The sequence below is a fragment of the Bombina bombina genome, chromosome 6 (assembly GCF_027579735.1).
Source record: "Bombina bombina isolate aBomBom1 chromosome 6, aBomBom1.pri, whole genome shotgun sequence".
NCBI lineage: Eukaryota > Metazoa > Chordata > Amphibia > Anura > Bombinatoridae > Bombina > Bombina bombina.
Window position 1 is genome coordinate 1,011,556,371 of NC_069504.1, and position 22,655 is coordinate 1,011,579,025.

General features: G+C 41.4%; 1 protein-coding gene across 1 annotated transcript in view; it reads right to left on the minus strand.

The window, feature by feature from the left end:
• The window catches only part of CD9 (CD9 molecule), a 158,745-nt gene that overhangs the window by 79,877 nt on the left and 56,213 nt on the right, over positions 1-22,655 (minus strand). The window contains exon 2 of the mRNA XM_053718731.1: positions 10,490-10,592. Within this exon, the coding sequence (XP_053574706.1) occupies positions 10,490-10,592 (103 nt within the window). The remainder of the gene's footprint in view (positions 1-10,489; positions 10,593-22,655) is intronic.

Sequence of the window (22,655 nt, forward strand, 5' to 3'; positions counted from 1 at the left end):
CGGTCCACGGCGTCATCCTTACTTGTGGGAACCAATACCAAAGCTTTAGGACACGGATGAAGGGAGGGAGCAAATCAGGTTACCTAAACGGAAGGCACCACAGCTTGCAAAACCTCTCTCCCAAAAATAGCCTCCGAAGAAGCAAAAGTATCAAATTTGTAAAATTTGGCAAAAGTGTGCAGTGAAGACCAAGTCGCTGCCTTACATATCTGGTCAACAGAAGCCTCGTTCTTGAAGGCCCATGTGGAAGCCACAGCCCTAGTGGAGTGAGCTGTGATTCTTTCAGGAGGCTGCCGTCCGGCAGTCTCAAAAGCCAATCGGATGATGCTTTTAAGCCAAAAGGAAAGAGAGGTAGAAGTTGCTTTTTGACCTCTCCTTTTACAAGAATAAACAACAAACAAGGAAGAAGTTTGTCTGAAATCTTTTGTAGCCTCTAAATAGAATTTTAGAGCACGGACTACGTCCAAATTGTGTAACAAACGTTCCTTCTTTGAAACTGGATTCGGACATAAAGAAGGTACAACTATCTCCTGGTTAATATTTTTGTTAGAAACAACCTTAGGAAGAAAACCAGGCTTAGTACGCAAAACCACCTTATCTGCATGGAACACCAGATAGGGCGGAGAACACTGCAGAGCAGATAACTCTGAAACTCTTCTAGCAGAAGAAATTGCAACCAAAAACAAAACTTTCCAAGATAATAACTTAATATCTATGGAATGTAAAGGTTCAAACGGAACCCCTTGAAGAACTGAAAGAACTAGATTTAGACTCCAGGGAGGAGTCAAAGGTCTGTAAACAGGCTTGATCCTAACCAGAGCCTGAACAAATGCTTGAACATTTGGCACAGCTGCCAGTCTTTTGTGTAGTAAGACAGATAAAGCAGAGATCTGTCCCTTTAGAGAACTTGCAGATAATCCTTTCTCCAAACCTTCTTGTAGAAAGGAAAGAATCTTAGGAATTTTTATCTTATTCCATGGGAATCCTTTGGATTCACACCAACAGATATATCTTTTCCATATTTTATGGTAAATCTTTCTAGTTGCCGGTTTTCTGGCCTGAACCAGAGTATCTATCACAGAATCTGAAAACCCACGCTTCGATAGAATCAAGCGTTCAATCTTCAAGCAGTCACCTGGAGGGAGACCAGATATGGATGTTCGAATGGACCCTGAACAAGAAGGTCCTGTCTCAAAGGTAGCTTCCATGGTGGAACCGATGACATATTCACCAGGTCTGCATACCAAGTCCTGCGTGGCCACGCAGGAGCTATCAAGATCACTGAGGCCCTCTCCTGATTGATCCTGGCTACCAGCCTGGGAATGAGAGGAAACGGTGGAAATACATAAGCTAGGTTGAAGGTCCAAGGTGCTACTAGTGCATCTACTAGAGTCGCCTTGGGATCCCTGGATCTGGACCCGTAGCAAGGAACCTTGAAGTTCAGATCCATGTCTGGAAGGCCCCATAATTGGGTTATTTGGGCAAAGATCTCCGGGTGGAGTTCCCACTCCCCCGGATGGAATGTCTGACGACTCAGAAAATCCGCCTCCCAGTTTTCCACACCTGGGATGTGGATCGCAGACAGGTGGCAGGAGTGATCCTCCGCCCATTGAATTATTTTGGTCACTTCTTTCATCGCCAGGGAACTCCTTGTTCCCCCCTGATGATTGATATACGCAACGGTCGTCATGTTGTCTGATTGGAACCTTATGAATCTGGCCTTTGCTAGTTGAGGCCAAGCCCTGAGAGCATTGAATATTGCTCTCAGTTCCAGAATGTTTATCGGGAGAAGAGACTCTTCCCGAGACCATAGACCCTGAGCTTTCAGGGATTCCCAGACCGCGCCCCAGCCCACTAGACTGGCGTCGGTCGTGACAATGACCCACTCTGGTCTGCGGAAGCTCATTCCCTGGGACAGATGGTCCAGGGTCAGCCACCAACGGAGTGAATCTCTGGTCTTCTGATCTACTTGAATCATTGGAGACAAGTCTGTATAATCCCCATTCCACTGTTTGAGCATGCACAGTTGTAATGGTCTTAGATGAATTCGTGCAAAAGGAACTATGTCCATTGCTGCAACCATCAACCCTACTACTTCCATGCACTGCGCTATGGAAGGACGAGGAACAGAATGAAGAGCTTGACAAGAGCTTAGAAGTTTTGATTTTCTGACCTCTGTCAGAAAAATCCTCATTTCTAAGGAATCTATTATTGTTCCCAAGAAGGGAACTCTTGTCGACGGAGACAGAGAACTTTTTTCTATGTTCACCTTCCATCCGTGTGATCTGAGAAAGGCCAGAACGATGTCTGTATGAGCCTTTGCTTTTGACAGGGACGACGCTTGTATTAGAATGTCGTCCAAGTAAGGTACTACTGCAATGCCCCTCGGTCTTAGAACCGCTAGAAGGGACCCTAGCACCTTTGTGAAAATTCTTGGGAGCAGTGGCTAACCCGAATGGGAGGGCCACAAACTGGTAATGCTTGTCCAGAAAAGCAAAACTTAGGAACTGATGATGTTCTTTGTGGATAGGAATATGTAGGTACGCATCCTTTAGATCCACGGTAGTCATAAATTGACTTTCCTGGATAGTGGGTAGAATCTTGAACGATGGTACCCTGAGAAATTTGTTTAGGATCTTCAAATCCAAAATTAGTCTGAAAGTTCCCTCTTTTTTGGGAACTACGAACAGATTGGAATAAAATCCCATTCCTTGTTCCTTTATTGGAACTGGGTGTATCACTCCCATCTTTAACAGGTCTTCTACACAATGTAAGAATGCCTGTCTCTTTATTTGGTTTGAGGATAAGTGAGACAGGTGGAACCTTCCCATTGGGGGTAGTTCCTTGAATTCCAAGGAAAGCCTGAGCAAAGAGAGAGAGTCTGCCCCCCACTAGATCCGGTCCCGGATCGGGGGCTACTCCTTCATGCTGTTTTGTTAGCAGCGGCAGGCTTCTTGGCCTGCTTACCCTTGTTCCAGCCTTGCATCGGTTTCCAGGCTGGTTTGGGTTGTGAGGCATTACCCTCTTGCTTAGAGGATGCAGAATTAGAGGCCGGTCCGTTCCTGAAATTGCGAAAGGAACGAAAATTAGACTTATTTTTAGCCTTGAAAGACCTATCTTGTGGAAGGGCGTGGCCCTTTCCCCCAGTGATGTCTGAAATAATCTCTTTCAATTCTGGTCCAAATAGAGTTTTACCTTTGAAAGGGATGTTAAGCAATTTTGTCTTGGATGACACATCCGCTGACCAAGACTTTAGCCAAAGCGCTCTGCGCGCCACGATAGCAAACCCTGAATTTTTCGCCGCTAATCTAGCTAATTGCAAAGCGGCATCTAAAATAAAAGAGTTAGCCAATTTAAGTGCGTGAACTCTGTCCATAACCTCCTCATATGGAGTCTCTCTACTGAGCGACTTTTCTAGTTCCTCGAACCAGAACCACGCTGCTGTAGTGACAGGAACAATGCACGAAATGGGTTGTAGAAGGTAACCTTGCTGTACAAAAATCTTTTTAAGCAAACCTTCCAATTTTTTATCCATAGGATCTTTGAAAGCACAACTATCTTCGATAGGAATAGTAGTGCGTTTGTTTAGAGTAGAAACTGCCCCCTCGACCTTAGGGACTGTCTGCCATAAGTCCTTTCTGGGGTCGACCATAGGAAATAATTTCTTAAATATTAGGGGGGGGGGACAAAAGGTATGCCGGGCTTTTCCCACTCCTTATTTACTATGTCCGCCACCCGCTTGGGTATAGGAAAAGCGTCGGGGTGCACCGGAACCTCTAGGAACTTGTCCATCTTGCATAATTTCTCTGGAATGACCAAGTTGTCACAATCATCCAAAGTAGATAACACCTCCTTAAGCAGTGCGCGGAGATGTTCTAATTTAAATTTAAATGTCACAACATCAGGTTCAGCTTGTTGAGAAATTTTTCCTGAATCTGAAATTTCCCCATCTGACAAAACCTCCCTCATGGCCCCTTCAGATTGGTGTGAGGGTATGACAGAACAATTATCATCAGCGCCCTCCTGCTCTTCAGTGTTTAAAACAGAGCAATCACGCTTTCTCTGATAAGTAGGCATTTTGGATAAAATATTTGCTATGGAGTTATCCATTACAGCCGTTAATTGTTGCATGGTAGTAAGTATTGGCGCACTAGATGTACTAGGGGCCTCCTGCGTGGGCAAAACTGGTGTAGACACAGTAGGAGATGATGTAGTATCATGTTTACTCCCCTCATCTGAGGAATCATCTTGGGCAATTTCATTATCTGTGGCAGTACTGTCCTTACTTTGTTTGGACGATATGGCACAATTATCACATAAATTTAAATGGGGAGACACATTGGCTTTCATACATATAGAACATAGCTTATCTGAAGGTACAGACATGTTAAACAGGCTTAAACTTGTCAACAAAGCACAAAAAACGTTTTAAAACAAAACCGTTACTGTCTCTTTAAATTTTAAACAGAAAACACTTTATTACTGAATATGTGAAAAAGTATGAAGGAATTGTTAAAAAATTACCAAAATTTCACCACAGTGTCTTAAAGCATTAATAGTATTGCACACCAAATTTCAGAGCTTTAACCCTTAAAATAACGGAACCAGAGCCGTTTATAAATTTAACCCCTATACAGTCCCAGCTATAGTCTTTGCTGAGACCCAACCAAGCCCAGAGGGGAATACGATACCAATTGACGCCTTCTAGAAGCTTTTCCAGCAATTTTTAGATCCTCACACATGCATCTGCATGCCCTGCTCTCAAAAAACAAAATGAGGCTCAGTCTACAATTAGGAAGGTTCCCTGACTGGAAAAGGTGTCTAACACAGTGCCTGCCGTTTAATAAACGTTCCCCAAGTTTATAAATGCAAATTGTCAGCATAAATATGAATAAAATGCCCAAATAAAGCAATCGATTTAGCCCATAAAAATGTCTACCAGTTTTATAGCCCATATTAAGCCCTTTATTCTGTTTGAGACTAAGAAAATGGCTTACCGGTCCCCATGAGGGGAAAAGACAGCCTTCCAGCATTACATCGTCTTGTTAGAAATATGGCTAGTCATACCTTAAGCAGAAAAGTCTGCTAACTGCTTCCCCCAACTGAAGTTACTTCATCTCAACAGTCCTATGTGGAAACAGCAATCGATTTTAGTTACTGTCTGCTAAAATCATCTTCCTCTCACAAACAGAAATCTTCATCCTTTTCTGTTTCAGAGTAAATAGTACATACCAGCACTATTTTAAAATAACAAACACTTGATAAAAGAATAAAAACTACATTTAAACACCAAAAAACTCTTAACCATCTCCGTGGAGATGTTGCCTGTGCAACGGCAAAGAGAATGACTAGGGTGGGCGGAGCCTAGGAGGGACTATATGGCCAGCTTTGCTGGGACTCTTTGCCATTTCCTGTTGGGGAAGAGATATCCCACAAGTAAGGATGACGCCGTGGACCGGACACACCAATGTTGGAGAAAAGTGTGTATGCATTTATGAATGGCTGAGGGCTGTCACATGGTAAGTGTATGCATTTGTGATTGGCTGATGGCTGTCACATGGTACAGGGGGAGTGGAAAAAGACATAACTTTAAAAATTGTCAGAAAAAAAATCTACTACTCATTTGAAGTTCAGACTAAGTGCTATTGCATTGTCTTGTTATCTTGCATTTGTTGATTATGCAAATCTACTGTGTTGACTGGCCCTTTAACTTATGTACCTTCTATTATAAACAGTCTTGACAAAAGGTCCCTTTATTGATGAAATACTAATAAAACCAATGTTTACCAAGTCCTGTGAGTGCCTCTTCTTTCTTTGAAGTTTCTACCTATCTACCATACAGAGCACCCAGGCAATTCACTAAATGTAAAAGTTTACACAATTTTCCAGTGTATTTCTATTATCAAATTTGCTACATTGTCCTGGTATCATTTGTTGAAGGAGCAGCAATGCACTACTGGTTTCTAACTGAACACATGGGTGAGCAAATTACAATCGGTGTATATATGCAGCCAATCAGCAGCTAGAACCTAGGTTCTTTGCTGCTCCTGAGTTTACCTAGATAAACCTTTCACGGGATAAGAGAAGGAAGCAAATTAAATAAAGTAAAATTGTATGCTCTATCTAAATCATGAATGTCTAATTATGACTTTACTGTCACTTTAATAGAAATCATTGCAATATGTATTATCCATCTAAAAAGGTTTTTATTATTTATTACTTTTTTTTTACTTCACTTTTGCAGGGTCCATTATTTCCTGTCACAAGCCCACAAGGGGGCTGTTGTCTCTACAGGAAGATAAATTATTAGTTTTTATTTTTAGTGTTGCTAGGAGACACCTATCTACTAGCTGCAATTAGTTTATTGCCCATGTTCAATATAGGACTTTTGCTGCAAAATTCATATGACCATCAAACCTAAGTGCTGTAATGGGAGCTGTCGTCCTAGCTAGCTGTGGTTACACTGAGAATTTATAAGTGCTCATTTAGCAAGAAAACAAGTTGTATGCTTTTTTTTTTACACAATTAGTTTCTTTTTAGGATTACTTTGATTTAACATTTATTTTTACAAGAGGAGCACGGTTTAATATATTTTAATCAAGGACGGTAAACACCTTGTGATTTTTAGAATAAAATGTTAAGTTGGGCATTTCTAATTAGTTTTGCTGTTACTTAGCAGCTCAGGAGGCTTGCCAAGGGCATGTATGAGTGCATGTAGGTAATAGTAGATCATTCCGCTGTCACCTTAAGCTGTGCAGGCAAAGTGATTTTGCAACCAAACTATGGACAAGTTAATCAATTTTAATGATCTCCAAACTTTAAAATAAAACAAATTATTGTGTGTATAAGCTTGCATTAAATTATTTTATTGGCATAATTTCATGTTCATAATTGTAGGTACTCCAGGCTGGTTAACAGGAGACCAGCAGGCCCTCCTAATCGGCAGCCAGCAAGAGACCAGCAGGCCCTCCTAATCGGCAGCCAACCAGAGACCAGCAGGCCCTACTATAGGCAGCCAACCAGAGACCAGCAGGCCCTACTATAGGCAGCCAACCAGAGACCAGCAGGCCCTACTATAGGCAGCCAACCAGAGACCAGCCGGCCCTACTATAGGCAGCCAGCCAGAGACCAGCCGGCCCTACTATAGGCAGCCAGCCAGAGACCAGCCGGCCCTACTATAGGCAGCCAGCCAGAGACCAGCCGGCCCTACTATAGGCAGCCAGCCAGAGACCAGCCGGCCCTACTATAGGCAGCCAGCAAGAGACCAGCCGGCCCTACTATAGGCAGCCAGCAAGAGACCAGCAGGCCCTACTATAGGCAGCCAGCAAGAGACCAGCAGGCCCTACTATAGGCAGCCAGCAAGAGACCAGCAGGCCCTACTATAGGCAGCCAGCAAGAGACCAGCAGGCCCTACTATAGGCAGCCACCAAGAGACCTGCAGGCCCTACTATAGGCAGCCAGCAAGAGACCAGCAGGCCCTACTATAGGCAGCCAGCAAGAGACCAGCAGGCCCTACTTTAGGCAGCCAGCAAGAGACAAGGAGGCTCTATTATAGGCAGCCAGCAAGAGACCAGCAGGTACTATTATAGGCAGCCAGCAAGAGACCAGCAGGCCCTACTATAGGCAGCCAGCAAGAGACCAGCAGGCCCTACTATAGGCAGCCAGCAAGAGACCAGCAGGCCCTACTATAGGAAGCCAGCAAGAGACCAGCAGGCCCTACTATAGGAAGCCAGCAAGAGACCCGCAGGCCCTACTATAGGAAGCCAGCAAGAGACCAGCAGGCCCTACTATAGGAAGCCAGCAAGAGACCAGCAGGCCCTACTATAGGAAGCCAGCAAGAGACCAGCAGGCCCTACTATAGGAAGCCAGCAAGAGACCAGCAGGCCCTACTATAGGCAGCCAGCAAGAGACCAGCAGGCACTATTTATTGGCAGCCAGCAAGAGACCAGCAGAGAATGAAGCAACTTTGATCATAAGTAAATTGTAAAGTTATTTAAAATATTATGCATCATATGAATCATGAAAGACAAGTTTTGTCTCCAAGTCCTTGTTATAATCAGAAGTAGTATTCAAGCTCGACTTTACGGTAGCTGAAGAAAAAGATAATTTGAAGATAAACTATGTCTGCCATTGCATCTTGTAATTTTCTAAATGTTTCCATCAATTTCTTCCAATAGATTAAGAGATCAGCAGAATCTGAACTATATAAGAACAGATTAACCATGCTTGCTGCAATTGTTTTTCCATTGTGAAACTCCACCCCACCACTTTGGAGGACTTGGGTCTAGAGATGGCAGGTCTTGCCACTGTCATTGTGTTAATAAAATCAAAATGTTATATTACAACTTCAAAGTGTTTCCTATCCCTTTAATGTCTCTCGTGCATTTGATATTTTTGTTTTGCCCATATAAAACTTTTAAAGGGACAGTCTTCTCCAAAATGTTTATTGTTTATAAAAGATAGATAATCCCTTTATTACTCATTCCCCAGTTTTGCACAGCAAACATGGTTACATTAATATACTTTTTACCTCTAATTACCTTGTATCTAAGCCTCTGCACACAGCACCCTACTCACATGGCCATTATCAATTGACTAGCATTTTAGCCAATTACTCATAAAAAAACGTTATCTTTTTAAACAATAACAATTTTGATGTTGACTGTCCCTTTAAAAAGGGGTCTAGACCCAATACTTATTCTTTATTACTTAATTTTCCATACCAGACAAGCATCTTACAACGGGTTCCACATCTATAAGGTTGTAAGTAGTACATGAAACTTTTACATAATCATTTGTTAGCAGCCAAAAATGGCCACCAATTTCCGCTCACAGCTTTCTTCTTATCCAGTTTTCATGTATGACAGTTTCGCAGTGCACGTTTAATATTTTTCAGTTAGCTATTTCAAACTGCACATGCACAAATCAGCGTGTGCATGTAGGAAAACTTAAAGGGACAGTAAAGTCAAAACTAAACTTTCATGATTCAGATAGGGTATGTAATTTTAAACAACTTTCCAATTTAATTTTATCATCAAATTTGCTTTGTTCCCTTGTTGGTATTTTTAAAAAGCTAAACCTAGCTAGGCTCAAACGGATTTCTAAACCGTTGAAAACCACCTCTTAGCTCAGAGCATTTTGAAAGTTTTCCACAGTTAGACAGTGTTAGTTCATGTGTGTCATAGTTAACATTGTGCTCACTCCCGTGAAGTTATTTAGGGGTCTTCACTGATTGACTACACTGCATGTCTGTCAAAAGCACTTAGATAAGGAGGCTGTCTGCAGAGGCTTAGAAACAAAGAAATCACAGAGGTAAAAAGTATATTAATATAACTGTGTTGGTTATGCAAAAACGGGGAATAGTTAATAAAGGGATTATCTATCTTTTTAAATAAGAAAAAATTTGGTGTAGACTGTCCCTTTAACATACCAATATATACATGCAATAGGTGGGTGGAGCTTGGCAGTCATTTTTGGATGCTAACAAAATATTTAATGCACTTCACAAGTTTATAGATGTGGGACCAGTTGCAAGATGCTTCTTTAATATGTAAGAACAAATGCCCAAAATTATGTATTGGGCGTAGACTGACCCTTTAAAGGGACACTGAACCCAAATTTTTTCTTTTGTGATTCAGATAGAGCATGCAATTTTAAGCAACTTTCTAATTTACTTATATTATCTTTTTTTCGTTCTCTTGCCATCTTTATTTGAAAAAGACATCTAAGCTTAAAGGGACACTGAACCTAATTTTTTTCTTTCATGATTCAGATAGAGCATGCAATTTTAAGCAACTTTCTAATATATTCCTATTATCAATTTTTCTTCGTTCTCTTGCTATCTTTATTTGAAAAGGCAGGAATGAAAGCTTTGGAGCCGGCCTATTTTTTGTTTAGTACCCTGGATAGGGCTTGCTGATTGGTGCCTGCATTTAGCTAGCCAATAAGCAAGCGCAACCCAGATTCTCAACCTAAAATGGGCCGGCTCCAAAGCTTTTATTCTGCTTTTTCAAATAAAGATAGCAAGAGAACGAAGACAAATTGGTAATAGTAGTAAATTAGAAGGCTGCTTAAAATTGCATGCTCTATCTGAATCATGAAAGAAAAATGTGGGTTTAGTGTCCCTTTAAAGGAGCTAGCCAATTTGTGGTTCAGTACCTGGACAGCACTTGTTTATTTGTGGGTGAATTTATCCACCAATCAGCAAGAACAACCTAGGATGTTCACTAAAAATAGGCCGGCATCTAGACTTACATACTTGCTTTTCAAATTAAGATACCAAGAGAATGAACATTTGACAATAGGAGTAAATTAGAAAGTTGCTTAAAATTGCATGCTCTTTCTGAAGCATGAAAGAAAACATTTTGGGTTCAGTGTCCCTTTAAGCATCAGTATCTGCAGAAACTCACAGGATTTCTTAACTTTTTTTTTCTCTTTCTTTTTTTAATTCTAAATACTGAATGGAACCAGAAATTTCAGCTGTACTTGCCTATATAAAACGATTTGGTATCATCTTCATTTTCAAGTAAACTTTTAGTCTGGCCATCAAATCGGAGCCATAATCCTATTCCAAGGACGGCTGTTCCTGCCAGCTGCAAAAAACAACAAAAACAAAACAATTAGTGGAAAACGAAAGAGATTGTACAACTGCATTAGTTTTAAACAACCATTTGGTTTTCTGGTTTAATCTTATTTTGTTTAGTATCTGGGAGAGGGAGCATGAGAGCGAGCCCATTTTTTGCTCAGAAAATTGGTAGCACTTTCTGATTGAAGTCTAAATGTAGCTACCAATCAGTAAGCGCTTCCCAGGTTCTGAACCAAAAATGGGCCTGCTCTTAAGCTTACATCTCAATAAAGATAGCAAGAGTACAACGAAAAATTGATAATAGGAGTAAATTATAAAGTTGCTTAAAATTGCATGCTCTATCTGAATAATGAAAGTTTAATTTTGACAAGACTATCCCTTTAACTTCTGAAATGCTATGGCAGATCTGCTGTTGTCCTTCACATTCCTTCAAGACTGAGAAGGCGACAAGTCTTCCTTTACATATCACATTATGTAGCCCCAATCTCACTCTGTTGTACTTGCTGGGTCAGCGAGACCCCTATTTTTAAAGAGGAGAATTCTCTGTTTTGAAAGAAGGGTCCACAACCCTAATTTGTGATAATTATGATCACCTACCAGTGATTGGATTAAGCCTGATCTCACCAGAAACCGTTCCTAAAATTTAAGAAGTATATATATTCTGTATTAGAGAAGATAGCAAACCTTTTGCTAAAATTTTGGAATCCCACCAGAACCTGTTACTAAAATGTTGGCATTTCACCACGTCACCTACCCCCCCACTTGTCACAAGGGTGTTTTTAATAAGGGGGCACCATTACTCCCCAAAAAGCTACACAGAGGAACATGAGACCCCATTTTAGAAAAGAAGGCACTCAAACAGGTCAACAAAAATAATTCCAATGTTAACCAGGTTGGGTGGATTTAAGTCACAGAATATGCTTACATACATGCCAGTATATAGTTTTTCATTCAAACACAAATCTGTGTTCCATCTGGAATATGAGCATACAAACACAACTGTGCAAATGACTGTAAAAAAAAAACTTTACATAAAAGCACTAACAGCTGAAGGTTTAAAACATCTTAGAGCTAAATGAAACCAGGGACATCTCTGCATTTTTGTATAACATTTACTTTGCACCTGAAGTTTAGCCAGATCCTCGGGATTCTAGATAACTTTAAACAATAAAACATTTATAAGCCCTTGAAGGGCACCTATTTTCTCTCTGCATTTGGACAGTTTAACCTTGTGCTCAGTCTAGTGGAGTTGCCTAGGAGTCAGCACTGATTGGCTAATATGCAAGTCTCTTAAAAGAACTAAAATAAGTAGGCAGTCTGCAGAGGCTTAGATACAAGGTAATCACAGAGGTAAAAAGTGTATTAATATAACCATGTTGGTTATGCAAAACTGGGGAACGGATAAAAGGACAAACATTTTCCATTAGAATCTCCCTTTAATAAAAGAATATTTATTAAACAAAAATTGACAGTGCATGTATATAACAGAAAAAGTGGTAGCAAGCAAAATTACACAAACGGTTAAAGGGACAGTAAACCTACGAACTAATGTTATATAATTCTGCACTTAGTGCAGAATTATATAACATTAGCTTAGCATCAAGTTTATAAAAAAAAAAAAAAAAAAAAAAAAAGATTGCAGAGATATTATATTTCAAAATGCAATTACTGACCGCCGCTCCTGACTACTGGGCGGATTTTAGTTTGCATAAGCGCATTGCAGGCATGCTGTCTTTGTCACAGCCTGGCCCGATTACGCCATTAAACTGAATGTAGCTCGCTCCCGCTCTGGTCGCGAGTCAGGAGCAGCGGTCATTAAAATTGCATTTTGAAATATAATATCTCTGCAATCTTTTGTTTTATAAACTTGGCGCTAAGCTAATGTTATATAATTCTGCATTATGTGGTCATCTGTAGATTTTTTTCTGGGGGGCACAATAATAATAATAATATGCCTGAGCATAAAAATATCAGTGGCAACGTGTGCTGGGAGTGAGCGCACATGGGTTATTCATCATTTCAAAACTGCACGGCCATCAAGAGTGACTCAGGTGGGTGCTTATTTTTACAAAGAAAAATTCTAGGGTGAGGGCACTTGTCACCATTACAGATACCTTGTGCTTGTTAAATTATTTATTTGGATATTTTACTCAATATATACAGCAGTTTATTTTTATATTGCACACTAAGAAATATTAGTTAAAGAAAAGGTAAACTTTGATGAATGAAAACCCGTTTTTTAAACATACTATTAAAAACAGGGGCACTTTCATTCATCAAAGTTTATAAAGCAGCCGCTTTGTTTAAAAAATTACCATTCTTCTCTTCACGGCCGAAGCAGCTTCCCCCGCCTGGAGAGCCTCTCTTCACACGTCAGCAATGACTAATCTGGCTTCCTCCAATCACGGCATTACCTCAGGCAATGTTACCTCTGGGGGAAAAGCCATGATTGAAGGAAGTCGGATTAGTCATTGCTGACGTGTAAAGAAGATAGTATTTTTAAAAATCCGGCTTTCATTCATCAAAGTTTCCCTTCACTTTACGAAATAAAGTTCTAAAATTATTGTAACTATTATTGTAGCCATGGTGAAGCCCAATTACACTGTCTTCTGGAGCTTCTATTATGGTTTTGGAATTGAAATTCCCTTACAGCTAACACCCCCAGGAAGATTCTATAGGCCAAAGTTTTTCAATTACTTTGGATGAGAATAAGTAAACTAAATCAGCCGAGTATTTCACCTGTGCTTTAGTTCAGCTATCCTCAAAATGTGGCCTGTTAGGGAGGCCTGAGGACAGGTATGAAAACCAGTGTGATAGACAAATGGAATAGGATTGCAATGAATAGTGGGCTTAGATTCAGGGATCCCAAATCCAACCAAGCTCTAATGAGCTCTGCAAATGTAGTGTCATAGCTGTATACACCCAGCTAAACATGGGCTGTGGAAAATGTTTAAACAACTTAAAAAGTGTCAGTAAACATTAAAAATAATGTTATATAATTCTGCACATAGTGCAGAATTATATAACATTATATTAGCGCAATCTTTATAAAACAAAATTTCCCCTTTGAATTTTTAAAAAAAAACATGCTGTTTTACAGACCCGCTCTCTGTGATCTGCTGAGCGGGTCTGTTAATTTTTCAAACAGCGCATCGGGCCAGCTGTATAGTCACAGCCCGGCCCGACTGCGCCATAGCACTAAGTGCAGCTCGCTCCTGCTCTGTCAGACAGCAGGAGCGAGCTGCACTTAGCGCTATGGCGCGGTCGGGCCGGGCTGTGACTATACAGCTGGCCCGATGCGCTGTTTGAAAAATTAACAGACCCGCTCAGCAGATCACAGAGAGCGGGTCTGTAAAACAGCATGTTTTTTTTTAAATTCAAAGGGGAAATTTTGTTTTATAAAGATTGTACTAATATGTTATATAATTCTGCACTATGTGCAGAATTATATAGCATTATTTTTAAGGATTACTGTCCCTTTAATTAGGTACAGGTATACCTCACTTTACAGCGCTTTGCTAATACAGCGCTTTGTGGAGCTGAAGTTCAATCTCCAAGGATTTTAAAACAGTGCTGTAATCTTTGTGTGATTGCGAGAAAAATGACTGGCACAATTTTGTTATGCACAGTTCACTCTGTTTACAGCATTAAAGTGCAATCTATGTATCAATGTTGTAGTCTGGCAAATTGTACTACAGTAATTGTCACTATTTTACAGGTACAGTATTTATTGAATACTAATTGAATACTGTGCTGTGCTAGTGTTAAACTAAACATAGCACTATTGCACCCCTAATATATGTTAGTTCAAACATGTTTTCAAGTTTTTAAACACACTGGCAAGTGAAAAAAAAGCTAAAACCACCTTGTTTCACTTTAAGGCGGTTTTCACTTTACAGCGGGGCTCCGGTCCCTAACCCGCTGTATGAGCGGGGTATACCTGTAAATGAAAACAAAATGCTCCTTATACAAAGGCACTATACCAGGGCTCGAGAGAGAGATGGGCATCGGGATAAACTGCAACCGCAACCATTCTAAGTGCTCTTCTTCCTCCCCTTCTAGTCCTGAGCCTGTTACAGTGTATCGGTGTATTCTATTGTACAAGCAAAATCTTGGTTGTTTGGCAGGGAGAATCAGAGCTCTCAATACACAATGGTCTCATGGAAAGCTGTCAAACAAGAGCAGATTGGTCCCTTGCAAACTGAAGCCCACTGTTAAAACTGCTACTTTTGTCACCTTCAGCTGCTGCTTACAGCCTTATAGGGACACTGAGGTCAAGATTAAACCTAAATAGATTTTATAGAGCATACAATTTTAAATGTACTTTTTTCGATTTTGCTTAGTTCACTTGGTATCCTATGTTAAAAAACAGAATTTATGCTTACCTGATAAATTACTTTCTCCAACGGTGTGTCCGGTCCACGGCGTCATCCATTACTTGTGGGAATATTCTCTTCCCCAACAGGAAATGGCAAAGAGCACAGCAAAAGCTGTCCATATAGCCCCTCCTCAGGCTCCGCCCCCCCAGTCATTCGACCGACGGTTAGGAGAAAAAAAAGGAGAAACTATAGGGTGCCGTGGTGACTGTAGTGTACAGAGAAAGAAATTTGTCAAACCTGATTAAAAAACCAGGGCGGGCCGTGGACCGGACACACCGTTGGAGAAAGTAATTTATCAGGTAAGCATAAATTCTGTTTTCTCCAACATTGGTATGTCCGGTCCACGGCGTCATCCATTACTTGTGGGAACCAATACCAAAGCTTTAGGACATGGATGAAGGGACGGAGCAAATCAGGTTACCTAAACAGAAGGCACCACGGCTTGCAAAACCTCTCTCCCAAAAATAGCCTCCGAAGAAGCATAAAGTATCAAATTTGTAGAATTTGGCAAAAGTGTGCAGAGAAGACCAAGTCGCTGCCTTACATATCTGATCAACAGAAGCCTTGTTCTTGAAGGCCCATGTGGAAGCCACAGCCCTAGTAGAGTGAGCTGTGATTCGTTCAGGAGGCTGCCGTCCGGCAGTCTCATAAGCCAATCGGATGATGCTTTTCAGCCAGAAAGAAAGAGGTAGCAGTAGCTTTTTGTCCTCTCCTCTTACCAGAATAAACGACAAACAAAGAAGAAGTTTGTCTGAAATCCTTCATTGCTTCTAAATAGAACTTTAAAGCACGGACTACATCTAAATTGTGTAACAAACGTTCCTTCTTTGAAACTGGATTCGGACACAAAGAAGGAACAACTATTTCCTGGTTAATATTCTTGTTGGAAACAACTTTTGGAAGAAAACCAGGCTTGGTACGCAAAACAACCTTATCTGAATGGAACACCAGATAGGGTGGATCACACTGCAAAGCAGATAATTCAGAAACTCTTCTAGCAGAAGAAATAGCAACCAAAAACAGAACTTTCCAAGATAGTAACTTGATATCTATGGAATGTAAAGGTTCAAACGGAACCCCTTGAAGAACTGAAAGAACTAAATTTAGACTCCAAGGAGGAGTCATGGGTCTGTAAACAGGCTTGATTCTGACCAAAGCCTGTACAAAAGCTTGTACATCTGGCACAGCTGCCAGTCGTTTGTGTAACAAGACAGATAAAGCAGAAATCTGTCCTTTTAAAGAACTCGCTGACAATCCCTTATCCAAACCTTCTTGGAGAAAGGAGAGGATCTTAGGAATTTTAATCTTACTCCAGGAGAATCCCTTGGATTCACACCAACAGATATATATTTTCCATATTTTTTGGTAAATCTTTCTAGTCACAGGTTTTCTGGCTTGGACCAGAGTATCTATCACTGAATCTGAAAACCCACGCTTGGATAAAATCAAACGTTCAATTTCCAAGCAGTCAGCTGCAGAGAAACTAGATTTGGATGTTCGAATGGACCTTGTACTAGAAGATCCTGTCTCAAAGGTAGCTTCCATGGTGGAGCAGATGACATATTCACCAGGTCTGCATACCAAGTCCTGCACGGCCACGCAGGAGCTATCAGAATCACTGAGGCCTTCTCCTGTTTGATCCTGGCTACGAGCCTGGGAAGGAGAGGGAACGGTGGAAACGCATAAGCTAGGTTGAACGACCAAGGCGCCACTAATGCATCCACTAGAGTCGCCTTGGGATCCCTGGATCTGGACCCGTAGCAAGGAACTTTGAAGTTCTGACGGGACGCCATCAGATCCATGTCTGGAATGCCCCATAATTGAGTCAACTGGGCAAACACCTCCGGGTGGAGTCCCCACTCCCCCGGATAGAAAGTCTGATGACTCAGATAATCCGCCTCCCAGTTGTCTACTCCTGGGATGTGGATTGCAGATAGGTGGCAGGAGTGATCCTCCGCCCATTTGATGATTTTGGATACCTCTCTCATTGCCAAGGAACTCCTTGTTCCCCCTGATGGTTGATGTAAGCTACAGTCATGTTGTCTAACTGGAATTTTATGAATCCGGCCTTCGCTAGTTGAGGCCAAGCCCGGAGAGCATTGAATATCTCTCTCAGTTCCAGGATGTTGATCGGAAGAAGAGACTCTTCCCGAGACCATAAACCCTGAGCTTTCAGGGAGTCCCAGACCGCGCCCCAGCCTAATAGACTGGCGTCGGTCATGACAATGACCCACTTTGGTCTGCGGAAACTCATTCCCTGAGACAGGTGATCCTGGGACAACCACCAACGGAGTTAGTCTCTGGTCATCTGGTCTACTTGAATCTTTGGAGACAAGTCTGTATAGTCCCCATTCCACTGCTTGAGCATGCACAGTTGTAATGGTCTTAGATGAATTTGAGCAAAAGGAACTATGTCCATTGCTGCAACCATCAACCCTACTACTTCCATGCACTGAGCTATGGAAGGATGCAGAATAGAGTGAAGAACTTGACAAGCGTTTAGAAGCTTTGACTTTCTGACCTCTGTCAAGAAGATCTTCATTTCTAAAGAATCTATTATTGTTCCCAAGAAGGGAACTCTTGTCGACGGAGACAGGGAACTCTTTTCTACGTTCACCTTCCACCCGTGAGATCTGAGAAAGGCTAGAACAATGTCTGTATGAGCCTTTGCCTTGGAAAGAGACGACGCTTGAATTAGAATGTCGTACAGATAAGGTGCCACTGCAATGCCCCTTGGTCTTAGAACCGCTAAATGGGACCCGAGCACCTTTGTGAAAATTCTGGGAGCAGTGGCTAGTCCGAATGGGAGAGCCACGAACTGATAATGTTTGTCCAGAAAGGCGAACCTTAGGAACTGATGATGATCTTTGTGGATTGGAATATGTAGATACGCATCCTTTAAATCCATGGTAGTCATATATTGACCCTCCTGGATTGTAGGAAAAATTGTTTGAATGGTTTCCATTTTGAACGATGGAACTCTGAGAAATTTGTTTAGAATTTTTAAATCCAGAATAGGTCTGAAAGTTCCCTCTTTTTTGGGAACTACAAACAGATTTGAGTAAAACCCCTGACCTTGTTCTACAGTTGGAACTGGGTGTATCACTCCCATCTTTAACAGGTCTTCTACACAATGCAAGAATGCCTGTCTCTTTATTTGGTTTGAAGATAAGTGAGACATGTGGAACCTTCCCCTTGGGGGTAGTTCCTTGAATTCTAGAAGATAACCCTGAGAGACTATTTCTAGTGCCCAGGGATCCTGAACATCTCTTGCCCAAGCCTGAGCAAAGAGAGAGAGTCTGCCCCCTACTAGATCCGGTCCCGGATCGGGGGCTACCCCTTCATGCTGTTTTGGTAGCAGCAGCAGGCTTCTTGGCCTGTTTACCCTTGCATTGGTTTCCAAGCTGGTTTAGTCTGGGAAGCGTTACCCTCTTGTCTAGAGGCTGCAGAGTTGGAAGCTGGTCCGTTCCTGAAGTTGCGAAAGGAACGAAAATTGGACTTATTCTTAGCCTTGAAAGGCCTATCTTGTGGGAGGGCATGGCCCTTTCCCCCAGTGATGTCTGAAATAATTTCTTTCAATTCTGGCCCAAAAAGAGTCTTACCTTTGAAAGGGATATTAAGCAATTTTGTCTTGGAAGATACATCCGCCGACCAAGACTTTAGCCAGAGCGCTCTGCGCGCCACAATTGCAAACCCTGAATTTTTCGCCGCTAATCTCGCTAACTGCAAAGCGGCGTCTAAAATAAAGGAATTACCTAACTTAAGTGCGTGAATTCTGTCTATGACCTCTTCATACGGAGTCTCCCCACTGAGCGACTTTTCCAGTTCCTCGAACCAGAACCACGCTGCTGTAGTGACAGGAATAATGCACGAAATAGGTTGAAGGAGGTAACCTTGCTGTACAAAAATCTTTTTAAGCAAACCCTCCAATTTTTTATCCATAGGATCTTTGAAAGCACAATTGTCCTCAATGGGAATGGTCGTGCGTTTGGCTAGTGTAGAAACCGCCCCCTCGACCTTAGGGACTGTTTGCCATGTGTCCTTCCTGGGGTCGACCATAGGGAACAATTTCTTAAATATAGGAGGAGGGACAAAAGGTATGCCTGGCTTCTCCCACTCCTTATTCACTATGTCCGCCACCCTTTTAGGTATCGGAAAGGCATCAGGGTGCACCGGGACCTCTAGGAACTTGTCCATCTTGCACAATTTTTCTGGGATGACCAGATTGTCACAATCATCCAGAGTAGATAGCACCTCCTTAAGTAATGCGCGGAGATGCTCTAATTTAAATGTCACAACATCAGGTTCTGCCTGCTGAGAAATTCTTCCTGTATCAGAAATTTCGCCATCTGACAAACCCTCCCTCACTGCCACTTCAGACTGGTGTGAGGGTATGACAGAAAAATTATCATCAGCGCCCTCCTGCTCTACAGTGTTTAAAACTGAGCAATCGCGCTCTCTCTGAAATGCTGGCATTTTGGATAAAATATTAGCTATGGAGTTATCCATTACTGTGGTCAATTGTTGCATAGTAACAAGCATTGGCGCGCTAGAAGTACTAGGGGTCGCCTGCGCGGGCATAACTGGTATAGACACAGAAGGAGAGGATGTAGAACTATCCCTACTTCCTTCATCTGAGGAATCATCCTGGGCAACCTTACTATTTGTGACAGTACTGTCCTTACTGTGTTTGGACGCCATGGCACAATTATCACATATATTTGAAGGGGGAACCACATTGGCTTCCATACATACAGAACATGATCTATCTGAAGGTACAGACATGTTAAACAGGCTTAAACTGGTTAATAAAGCACAAAAACCGTTTTAAAACAAAACCGTTACTGTCTCTTTAAATGTTAAACAGGGCACACTTTATTACTGAATATGTGAAAAACTATGAAGGAATTATCCAATCTTTACCAAATTTTCACCACAGTGTCTTAATGCATTCAAAATATCGCACCCCAATTTTCAAGCTGTTAACCCTTAAAATGTGCCGTTTGCAATTTTAACCCCACTACAGTCCCAGCCACAGCCTTTGTTGTGACTTCACCTATCCCAGGGGGGTATACGATACCAATATAAGCCTTCTAGGAACGTTTTCAGTTGATACCAGACCCTCACACATGCAGCTGCATGTACTGCACTCAAAAGAAACTGCGCAATAATGGCGCGAAAATGAGGCTCTGCCTACTACAGTGAAAGGCCCTTCCTGACTGGAAAGGTGACTTAACTAGTGCCTGGCGATAAAAAACGTTCCCCAAACAATAAAAGTGTGAAAACTACTTCAAACTTTAAAAAACTTAAATAAACAATCGATTTAGCCCTTAAGAGTGTCCACCAGTTAATAGCCCATAATAAGCCCTTTATTCTTTCTGAGTCTAAGAAAATGGCTTACCGATCCCCATGAGCGAAAATCAGCCTTCCAGCATTACACAGTCTTGTTAGAAAAATGGCTAGTCATACCTTGAGCAGAAAAGTCTGCAAACTGTTCCCCCCAACTGAAGTTCTCTCAGCTCAACAGTCCTGCGTGGGAACAGCAATTGATTTTAGTTACTGCTGCTAAAATCATACTCTTTTAAACAGAACTCTTCATCTCTTTCTGTTTCAGAGTAAATAGTACATACCAGTACTATTTTAAAATAACAAACTCTTGATAGAAGAATAAAAAACTACAACTAAACACCACATACTCTTCACCATCTCCGTGGAGATGCTAATTGTTCAGAGCGGCAAAGAGAATGACTGGGGGGCGAAGCCTGAGGAGGGGCTATATGGACAGCTTTTGCTGTGCTCTTTGCCATTTCCTGTTGGGGAAGAGAATATTCCCACAAGTAATGGATGACGCCGTGGACCGGACACACCAATGTTGGAGAAAGTAAGCCTAGGCAAGCTCAGGAGCGTGCATGTATCTTTAGCCATCTGGGAGCAGTGTGTGCAACAAATTTTATAGCAATGTTATACATAGCTGCTAATACTACTTCTATAGAATGCTAAATATATTTGCAAGCTCCTATTAGCCTAAGTTTACTCTTCAACAATGTATACCAACAGAACAAAGCAAAATGTAATAGAAGTAAATTTAAAAGTTTAAAACTGCATGTTCCGTCTAAACTAAGAAAGTTTATTGCTGACTTTACTCAACCTTTAACTTTGCCCTCACAAGTTCCTCAAACAGAAAACAGAACAGCTGAAGCAGAGACGCAAAAGAATCCTGCCTATGTCCTATAGAGTGAATAGTACTGATTGGCTGTATCACACACAGACGTTAAATAAAAATAAATAATAACACCTGCCCTTATATGAGGAGGACTCTAGTCCCTGGGAGAGGCACGAGTATGGCACTACCTCTTTTATTCTCATTTTCTCCTACCTTTATCCTATTCTTCTCTCTTTACTACTCTCATCTATCTCTAATAATCTTGTTAGACTTGTTAAAGCATTGTCCAAATTGAAGACTTTATAGTCAATTCATCAAAGGCTCCGCAAGCCTTTCAACCCACTACGGCTGCAGGTTCTCAGAAGAGAACCTGCACGCTGTATTTAACAAGCAGTGGTCATCAGACCACTGCTTTCCTAACCTATTCGCCACCTCTAAGGTGGCGAAATTCAATCTCCCCGGTCTTGTCAGACCAGGGAGATTGACAACTCCTTCCCACGCGTGATTGGCTGTGCGCGGGCAGGGGGTGGGATTGCACACAAGTGCAAAATAGTGCACGTGTGCAATGCTGAATTCCTCCAGGGGAATCCAGCCCTCCAGAGGCGAGCTGCAGAGGACAGGGGCGTGTATATGCGCTTCTGTCCGCATTAGCTTGATAAATCGCCCTCTAAATCTTGTTGATGAAAACAGACATTGTTACAGCAACCTGCATTGCAGCCGATGAAATGTAATAACCAATGTTATGCTTTTCCCTGTAATTTTTGGATAATGACAAATAAAGTATATATATAAAAAAAAATAATACCACCACCACCTGACAACATAAGACAGCCAGGTGGGTATGTATACAGGCATCCACCGGGTTTACTTGAGATTTTATTCAACTCCCAATGTACTCTACTTCAATGTTCAATATACTTAGCAGACTGTTTATTATCCCTTTAAGACAAGGTAGCAGATTGAAAAACATAATTATATGAGTTTATAGGCTGCAGCACAAAAATACCTTATTTAGTGAATACAAATAAATGATTTTATTTTTTGTAGGAAAAAAAAAAAAGGTGTGTCATGGAATTGCCCTCTATTAGATGATATGACATATTTGCAAAAAAAGGAAGAAACAACAGTCTTTTGGTTTGTGTTTTGCCAAATATCCTGTCTAAAAGTGGAGGCTAAATAAAGTGTAAATGACTAATTTTATATTATAATATTTTTTTGTAGAGTGTCAAGAGATTCAGCAATTAAACACTACAATGTAAAAGATCCACACTCAAAATAACTGGTTACAATCAGAACTTTACAGATCCAAGAACAGTTTAATGTTGTTGAATTCATCTGCTCTCATTTGTTAGAGCATGTCATTTTATCACTATTGAGCCTGTAAATCTACTTGTTTAACTCCTGCAAAGTTAGCGCTTGAAAGCCATAGTATACTGCTGGTGCCGAGGAGAAATTGCTGCTGGGTCGTGGGACTAGCACTGCTATTTGAATCAGTGACAGTTTACTGTGGCTCAAGGGTATTACTTTA